The following is a 9,319-nucleotide window of genomic DNA, read 5'->3' on the forward strand; positions in this document are numbered from 1 at the left end:
TGCCACCTGCCTCGTGGGATCCCTAGTGGATCAGAGATCGAACTCGTATCCCTGGGTGGCTTTAGCTTCCCTAGGAACCTACTGCTGGAGTGGTTACATTCTAGTGAGAAAGGCCAGGTTTGCTGCTAAACATTTTACAGCATACAGGCCAGCCTCCTATAGAAAAAGATTATCCAACCAAAAATATCCACAGTGCTGAAGTTGAGAAATCCTCTCCCAGAGTGACAGCAACACCTCAATGATTAAGTCTGAATATTCTGAACCGCCAGAAATCATCTGGAAGTGACGGCTTTTGCACAGCTTCCTGGTGAAAACTGAGAAACTACAAGAAACTATTAACCACTCTAATGCTTCAATCAAATATCAGCTGGACACCTACCAAGAACCACACTTTCTTTAAACTGGAATATGAATGTATGCATTCTTTATTAGGATGCTCACAAGAATGACACATTAGCACTGTCCTTCTGGTGGGACCGAGAATACACATCTGACCCACATCACAGCAGGAAGGCCCAGGTAACGGCTCTCAGAGCTGGTACAAGGGTCCACTGAAGAAATTGCCTTTCAGCAAAGCAAGGATGCTTCCTTGGATTCCATCATCTCTGCTGCAGCTTCCGGTCAGTCCTCTGTGATGGGCCCAGAATCCTTCATTCCAGAACCTCTCGCCATGCCTTCAAGACTTAGGTCAACTGGCCCATGTCTCACTCACCTGGGCACCTCTGGAATTTGGCAGCATGTCTCTTTGGTATGCTGCTGCCCCGCCACCCTCAGGAGGCAAAGGTGGGAGTTGGGGGGGAATACAACATTACCAAAAGCAAACAGCAGGGGTACATCAGCAACTGACACTTTGGTTGTTTGGTATACCCAACAACCTCACAGAACACGTGCTTCCTCCCCAAATGATACATAATGCCCCGCAGAGCAAAGGAAACCCCTCAATGATTCAGACACACGTGCAACGATCCTGTACACCAGGACAAGGGGTACAAGCAGACAGTTACGCCATCATGCCCTGCACAGCAGGAAGCAGGCGCCTGAAAGCTGGAACCAATTCTCTACCTCAGCTCTTCCCTGCCTTTAAGTGGTGTCATCCAGCCTGTTTCCACCTGTTCTGGGCCTTAGTTCACTTTCCAAAAGGGAGGATAAGATGGCAGAGAGGAAGGGGAGATTAGGGGAGGGGCTGACAACCTATAAAACAAGACAACAATACAAAAATGCAAAAACCAGACTGAGCATTAAAATATTTTATAACAATAGAAGGTAGCTGGAAACACTACATGCTAACAAACAATATGATACATAACTCGGGGTGGGGGTAGGGGGAGGAGGAGTCAGCCAGGAGTGTGGCCGAGGCCACTGGTTTAGACTAGGAGCCTTTCGATGGACTGCTGGATGGACTGGATCTGCTGCTTCAGTTGTGAGCCCTCTTTGATGGTGACGGAGCAGGCAATGACAGGCCTGGAGACCCCACAGGCTCGCCCCAGAGCCTGCTTGGAGCGCACGAACACGTAGGGCACGTTCTTGTCCTCACACAGCAGTGGGAGGTGCAGGATGATCTCCAAGGGCTCTGCGTCTGCAGCCATCACAATGAACTCAGAGATGCCTCTGTTGAGGGTTTTGGTGGCTGCAGAGAGAAGGACATGAAGTCAACAGGTGATGGGCGCTCAGGCAGGGAAGCCACAACAAAGCAACTTCCAAGGAAAAGAAACAGGTGCAAGAAAAATGGGCAAAAATGTCCAGGTCTAGGCAATTCTCTGTCCCACAGTGGCCTTCGGAAGAGATAGGGAGCCAAATACCAAATCCCCAATGCCTTCGTCAAACTCTACATCAAATCCATCAGTTCTGTCAAAATGCACTCTAAATCCTAAAAAGAGCGCTTCTTTTCCTGTCCTCGGCTACCACATTCTCCACGTCACCACTATCTCTTGCCTGGGTGATGGGAACAGCTTTCACCCAAGCTTCAGCAGCATGAAGCAGTGCAGTGCAGCACTTCTCCAAGCCTGTGACCAAGGATCAGGAATTTCCATCCGAATCTGCCATGATCAATACTTTGGGAAGTTCACACCACATGCAACTCACCAAGCAAGTTCAGCACCCCACAGCATTGTTCAAATCCTTATTCCTTGTTTTATAATTTTATTTAACATATTTTTATTTCTGGCCATTCTGGGTCTTCCTTGCTGCTTGGGCTTTTCTCCAGTTGTGGCAAGCAGGGGCTACTCTTAGTAGTGGTGTGTGGGCTTCTCACTACAGCGCCTTCTCTTGTTGTGGAGCACAGGCTCAGGTGCTCAGCTGCATGTGGGATCTCCCCAGATCAGGGTTCTAACTGTGTCTGCTGCATTGGTGAGTGGATTCTTTACCACTGAGCTGCCAGTGAAACCCCCTCAAATGCTTATTCCTGCTGCTTATTCTCTGTGACCCAGTGCCAGCCCACAGGCCACACACACTGCTGCTCCTCAGTCCCCATGGTGGGCCTAATCAAAAGCACTCAGCCCTCTTTCCACATTGGAAATCTAGTCCAGACCCTGGACAGGTACAGTGCTGTTAACACTCTTCCCGGACTATCCTCTGGTTGCCTCACCCTCATTGGCTCCTTTTCGAAGTTGCTTGTAGTTACATGACTGCTGAACGAGGTCCAATAGTTTCTTGGTGAGGTGGGCATCTGCAAGAGGGTAGGCCTTCGGATTGACGTCAGCCTCAGTCTGTTGGGGGTAAATCAAAGCATGACACAAACTGAACCAGAAGTTGTTCCAGACAAGTCACAAAGTACTTCAATCCAAAACTGAGAGGGACAATAGGGAGCTTCCCTACTTCCCCTCCCCCAAACATACACATTTAATTTACTAAATCTAAACAAGTATAATTTATAGAAACCCAGCACAAAGTTCTATTCCCTTTATATCTGAATCTTCAGTTTTCAGTAAGAATCCTAGTTTCCAAAACATCAAAGTATTTTCTCATTTATTCTACCCTGCAATTTACATAAAATGGCTTCAGAGTTGCTATACCAATACTACCTCCATCAACTATAAACCCACCAAGGTCAAAATTTCCTTTTAATCTTACAATATATCCAATTAAAACCAACCAGTCAGAGTACTATATTCAACAATTATTCAAACTATATTTTACCTTGTGGTTATCAATCTGATATACAATTAAGGTTCCTTTGTATTTAGTTTGCTTAAAAAATTCTTAAAAATATAACCATCCTGCAATCTATGCTAATTAATTAATCCAAACATATTAATGGATCCAGGTATTGATTTTAATAGCTACCAACATCACAAAAAAACTACCATGTGACCATTGCCTTTCTGGACTTCCCTGGTGGCTCAAAGGTAAAGAATCCGCCTGCAATGCGGGAAACCTGGGTTCGATCCCTGGGTTGGGAAGATCCCCTCGAGAAGGGCATGGCAACCCACTCCAGTATTCTTGCCTGGAGAATCCCTATAGACTGGGGAGCCTGGCCGGCTACAGTCCACTGGGTCGAAAAGAGGTGGACACGACTGAGCGACTAAGCACACTGCCTCTCTTAAAGAACAAACCATCTGAGATCAAGCAGTCTTGGGGGAAAAGAGGAAAGCTAGCAGAAAAGCTGATCAAGCCTTCCATCCCACCTTTTTTTGCCCGCAGGGCATGCGGAGATCCTAGTTTCCAGACCAGGGATGGAAACTGCGCCCCCTGCAGGGGAAGCACAGTCTTAGCTCGGACCACCAGGGAAGTCCCAGCTTTTGATTCTAATACTGCTACCAAATCTAGGTCCAGAACTCAGATCTGGCTGCTCGAAAGCCAATTCTCCAGAGATGAGTGCTGGTAGGAAAGGTTGCTTTATTTTGGAGGCCTGCGGTAACCAGGCGAAAAAGGCAAGGGCAACCCATTCCAGTACTCCTGCCTGGAAAAATGCCATGGACGGAGGGAGGAGCCTTGTAGGCTGCAGTCCATGGGGTCGCAGTCAGACACGACTGAAGCGACTTAGGAGCAACAGCGGCAACCAGTGGAGAACAATACTATATATTTGATATTAACGAATTATTAAATTTGGGGGTATTGTAATGGCATCGAAGTTGTTGAAATTTCTCATTTTACAAACGCATGCTCTTATAGATAAAATGCAACCCCACAGGATCCACTGCAAAATCACACACATAGAAAACAAACTCGGTGGTGCCTCGCCTATTCCATTCCTCCTACCCTATTTTCACGTCTCGACTTTAACTATTTTTATTCATTTCTCATTTGCTTTCCCTCTCATTCTTTTTACAAATATGTATTTTATTACATGCATAACCTGGGTGCAGCCCACATTACCATTCCTTAGCACAAAGCAGTTCACCCGCAGTGATGCGGTCTAACCTTAGGTTTGGAAGCTGGACCGCGGCACGCAGCTTGCGGCACGCGGCACCGCGGTTCGAGGTGGTGACCCATGGGCAAACGGCCCAGTGGATATACTCACCATATCGAGTCCGCCTCGATCGTCTCCTGCCTGATCCCCCAAGAGCTTAGAAGCGACCCCCTCCCCCGGAGGAACTGGAAGTGAAGTCAGCGGAAGTGACGTCGATACCCCGCTTGCACCAGGAAGCTGGTCCCACACACCAACACAACCCACTGGGTCAATCTGTCACGGGGGCCAGGGTGATGAGAAATTAGGGGAAGTCTGAGATGTTTCATGAAGTGGGAAAGATCCCTAATTATTTGCTCTTCTTCATACACCCAGGTGGCTCAGTGGTAAAGAATCCGCCTACAATGAAGGAGATTCAAGAGATGTGGGTTTAACCCCTGGGTCAGGAAGATTCCCTGGAGGAGGAAATGGCAAGCCACTCTAGTATTCTTGCCTGAAAAATCCCATGGACAGAGGAGCCTGGTGGGCTACACTTCATGGGGTAACAAAGAGTCTGACATGGCCAAGCGACTAACAGACTAACAGCGACTGAGCAAGCACATACCTTCTAGAATCAGCTTTTTCAAATTCTACCAAGGGAAAAGAAAAAAAAAAAAAAAGAAAAAGAAAAGGCCTGCTGGGACAGCATTGATTTGTAGATTTAAAGTAATCCCAATTAGGATAAAACACCTCTAAGATACAGAATCTGTCAAACCAGTTAAGCATATATATTTACTTAACTCTTTAGTGCTTTTAAATAAAGCTTTATAATTTCTCCAAAAGCCTTAATATCTTTTAGATTTACTCATATTCCATCTTAAGAAAATTCACTCTATTCCTTAATATTTTAAGAACTTCTTTTATAAATGAATTGGCGCTGAATTCTATATTTTTTGTACAAGATGGATGAGTTAAGACTTTTCTCCTTTATTTTTAAAGTTTTTCTAGTGTTGGTTGCACAAGGTTGTAAATATAAGAACACCCACTGAGTTATACACTTACTTTTTTTTTCTACTACACTCTTGTTTTTAAAATTGATGCATAATTGACCTATATTATTATGTTAGTTCCAGGCGCACAACAGTGTTATTTGATATTTTTATACATTACAAAATGATCACCACTGACTTAAAGAGAGGAACTTTATGGTATGAAATTATCTCAATAAAGCTATTTTTTAAAGTAGGTGTAGTGGCTCAGATGCCACAATGCAGGAGGCCAGGGTTCAATCTCCGGATCAGCAAGATCACTTGGAGAATGGGATCTCTACCCACTCTAGTATTCTTGCCTGGAGAATTCCATGGACAGAGGAGGCTGGTGGACCACAGTCCATGGAGTTGCAAAGAGTCAGACAGGACTCAGCAACTAACAAAGTTTTTCCATGTTAAAAAACTTTAGTTAAAAAAAAAAAAAAAAAACTTTAGTTTTTCTTACTGAGTTATAATTAACATACAATACAATATTAACTTTGTTTCTTTACTATTATTCAATCCTCCTACTTTAATTCATTTTGATACTTTTTCAGGTATTTGTTCCTCTAAGTTTCTATATTTATAGATATCACATTGCTCATAATATCCTTTCTTTTTAAAAGTCTGCAGATTATGTTTCCTTCAAGTTTGTTATTCCTTATAACTTTTTGCTTATTTTTCGATTAATCTCACCAGAGGGGACTTTTCAAATACTCTTCTGATTTTGTCCACCCTACAAGATATATTTTCTATTTCAGTAATTTCTGCTTTTCTTTCACATTATTTTGTCCTTTTGATCTTTTCCTAGCTTTTTAGTGCTCCCCCCCATCTTAGGTTCCAATACTTTAGTTGTGCTGTACATACTCTGATATTTGGTATTTCCATTATTGTTCCATTCTGTTTTCAAATTTCCCTTATTATTTTCAATTTGACCCATGAGTTCTTTTAAAATGCCAGATATTTTTACTGTAGCTTCCGATCACCCATCTCTGGGAACTAGGATTCTCATCTCTTAATAAACATCGAAAGCATAAAAGGGGGAGACTTCAGGAGATCCACTATGATCATCCGGTCCCATCACTTCATGGCAAACAAATGGGGAAACAATGCCAACAGTGACAGACTTTATTTTCTTGGGCTCCAAAATCGCTGCAGATGGTGACTGCAGCCATGAAAGTAAAAGACGCTTGCTCCTTGGAAGAAAGTGAAGTGAAAGTCACTCAGTTGTGTTCGACTCTTTGTGATCCCATACAGTCCATGGAATTCTCTAGGTCAGAATACTGGAGTGGGTAGTCTTTCCCCTCTCCAGGGAATCTTCCCAACCCAGGATCAAAGCCAGGTCTCCCGCATTGCAGGCAGATTCTGAAAAGCTATGACCAACCCAGACAGCATATTAAAAAGCAGAGACATTACTTTGCCAACAAAGGTCTGTCTAGTTAAAGCTATGGTTTCTGCAGTAGTCATGTATGGATGTGAGAGTTGGACCATAAAGAAAGTTGAACCCGGAGGAATCGATGCTTCTGAACCGTGGTGTTGGGGGAAGGCTCTTGAGAGTCCCTTGGACTGCAAGGAGATCAAACCAGTCAATCCTAAAGGAAATCGGTCCTGAATATTCACTGGAAGGACCGATGCTGAAGCTCCAATACTTTGGCCACCTGATGCGAAGAACTGACTCATTGGAAAAGACCCTGGTGCTGGGAAAGATTGAAGGCAGGAGGAGAAGGGGACGACAGAGGATGAGATGGTTGGATGGCATCACCAACTGAATGGATAAGAGTTTGAGCAAGCTCTGGAAGTTGGTGATGGACAGGGAAGCCTGACCTGTTGCAAGTCCATGGGGTAGCAAAGAGCTGGATGCCACTAAACTGAACTCAACTATGATCAAAGAGGAGTCACTTTATTGGTTTAATAAAAGTCAACAACAATGACAACAAAAGTTCCACTCAATTTTAAAACCAAACCACGGACCTTATAAATAGCAACTGAAAGTTGCTTAAGGGTGTATTTATTCACGTTTTAATTTTTCCAAGGATTAATTAAATGACTGAATAAATGAAGTCTTACTATTAGACAACTTTAACCCGTAGCTTTACGTCTTTGTTCTCCTCATACACCAAACAGCCAAAACCTGCAAGTTTTGATTTGACAACAAATAGTGCATGCTCACTCTCTCCATACCAGGCGTAAAGGCAATTAAATGCATTATTAAACTGACACCACCTGATTCCAAAACTTTTCAAGGAACTCCGAAAGATGAGCACTAGTTTAGAAGGTTCAAGTTCTAGACTCAGCAACATACCAAGCTCAAAATAGGGGTGGGGCAGCAGGGAAGATATCCATTGGGATCCAAGAACCGTTAAAAGGATTAAACCTCATTATGAAAGTCTAAGTGTTTTTGCAAACTCTTCCCTCCTTATTAAATGCCGACCAAAACTAGGTACCAAGTCACACGATCTGATTAAAAAGTTAGAGACCATCTAGAGTTTTACAGGAGCCCCGCACGTGGTGCTACCAGGACTTTTGATTTCTGAGATTACCGCCTCGCAGGAGGAATCGTTCCTGCATTCCAGGCTGGGGTTCCCTCCAAACGCCAAAGGCCCCTTTAATCCCCGGCACACATAACTTGCGACAAGCACTAGGCGCAGACTCATGCAGATATACTTCTTCTGAACCTCAGCAATAGGAAAGGGGAGCTGGGCAGGTTGATTCAAACCCAGGGTTCCACATCACCCTCTAGCGACCCCTCCAAAAGAAATATAAAGCCAATAAAATCAAATTTTCTCATTCGACTTTCTACTCTGTCCCACGTGGGTTGGTCCCTTTCTCCCAGGCCGGGCTATGCCCTCTCCGCTCACCGGAGGCCTTTGACCAGGAGCACTAACTGCTGACAGACGCTCCATCACAGAATCCGGGACTCATCTCTAGCGTTCTAACCTCGGGCCAGGAGAAAAGACAGTGCTTGGGGCTATTCGGCCGTCCGAGCTCGAACGCCTCGCCGGGCCGGCGAGACCGCGCATGTTTTAAGCCGACAAGCTAATGAGAGAACAGAACCCCGAGTCTCCCACTTCCTGGCTTTTCAACCAGGCGCACGCACTCACCATAGCTGCGGTTCAGTGGTACCGTCCCTCCTCAAGAAGCACAGTCGACGTCAGAAGAGAACTTTCCGCCGCGAAAAGTCGCAGGGAAGAAGTAGAAATGGCTGCTCGCGGCCGGAAGCGGAAATGACGCCAGAAAGAGGGCGGCTCTCCCCTTAAAGGGCACCAGGGCGGAACTACTTCAGTTCTGGGGGAGGGACTGCCTTTGCCGTAGTTTTAGTATTGTTCAATTACCAGTTATTGGCAGGAACAGTGAGTTCAATATCCAAAAAATAACATACCAAAACAAAGAATTTCAGTGGTGTCATTCCATTGCTAGCTTATTTTGTAGTACATTTATGTGATTTTAATATCATTTTTTTTTACTCTACCTGGTAGTAAGGGAATGGTATGGAGATAATATTGGTAATCCTAAATGTTTTCCTTCATATTCAGCTATCTTTGTTAAATTTTCTGGTGAAGTGTGGAGTCCACCAGAAGTGGAATCCACTGCGTAGGGAATTCAGTGGAATAGGTGAAATGTCACGCCGACTGCAGGCGGGAAGCGCCAGCCCGAAAATGCTGACAGAGAAGCCCCCGCCCGGGAAGTCCTGGATAAGTTCCAGGGACAGACATCCACCAATCAATGGCCCGTTGCCAGGCGGACTGATGGACACAAAGGAACCAAGACTCCGGTCAATCAAAAACTGGCAGGAGACCAGAAAGTCCAACCAGCTCCCTAGAGCCCGACCCTAACTGTATATGGAAAGGTCCCGCCACGTCCGCAGCCGCCAGGGTATATAGGGGCCGCCCCCCTTCCCGCAGGTTGCAGACTCCCGCTTTCCCCCTGCTCGCGCCTGGCAGTTCTGCCTGGGAGCGATTGCCCAATA

The 9,319-nt window shown here is 45.1% G+C and overlaps 1 protein-coding gene across 2 annotated transcripts; it reads right to left on the reverse strand.

The window, feature by feature from the left end:
• Positions 1-1,232: 1,232 nt before the first annotated feature.
• Positions 1,233-8,610, reverse strand: SNU13 (small nuclear ribonucleoprotein 13). 2 transcript variants are annotated; one of them, XM_065944770.1, is made up of 3 exons: positions 8,454-8,610; positions 2,585-2,705; positions 1,233-1,627 (listed from the first exon to the last, which is right to left on the reverse strand). In XM_065944770.1, exons 1-3 carry the CDS (start codon positions 8,454-8,456, stop codon positions 1,365-1,367), a joined length of 387 nt encoding a protein of 128 aa, XP_065800842.1. In that variant the 5' UTR covers positions 8,457-8,610; the 3' UTR covers positions 1,233-1,364. The 2 variants fall into 2 exon arrangements, with proteins under 2 accessions (XP_065800842.1, XP_065800849.1); XM_065944777.1 differs by lacking the exon at positions 8,454-8,610 and adding an exon at positions 4,460-4,561.
• Between the last annotated feature and the right edge of the window lie 709 nt (positions 8,611-9,319).

Source organism: Muntiacus reevesi, chromosome 1 (genome assembly GCF_963930625.1).
Source record: "Muntiacus reevesi chromosome 1, mMunRee1.1, whole genome shotgun sequence".
Taxonomy (NCBI): Eukaryota; Metazoa; Chordata; class Mammalia; order Artiodactyla; family Cervidae; genus Muntiacus; species Muntiacus reevesi.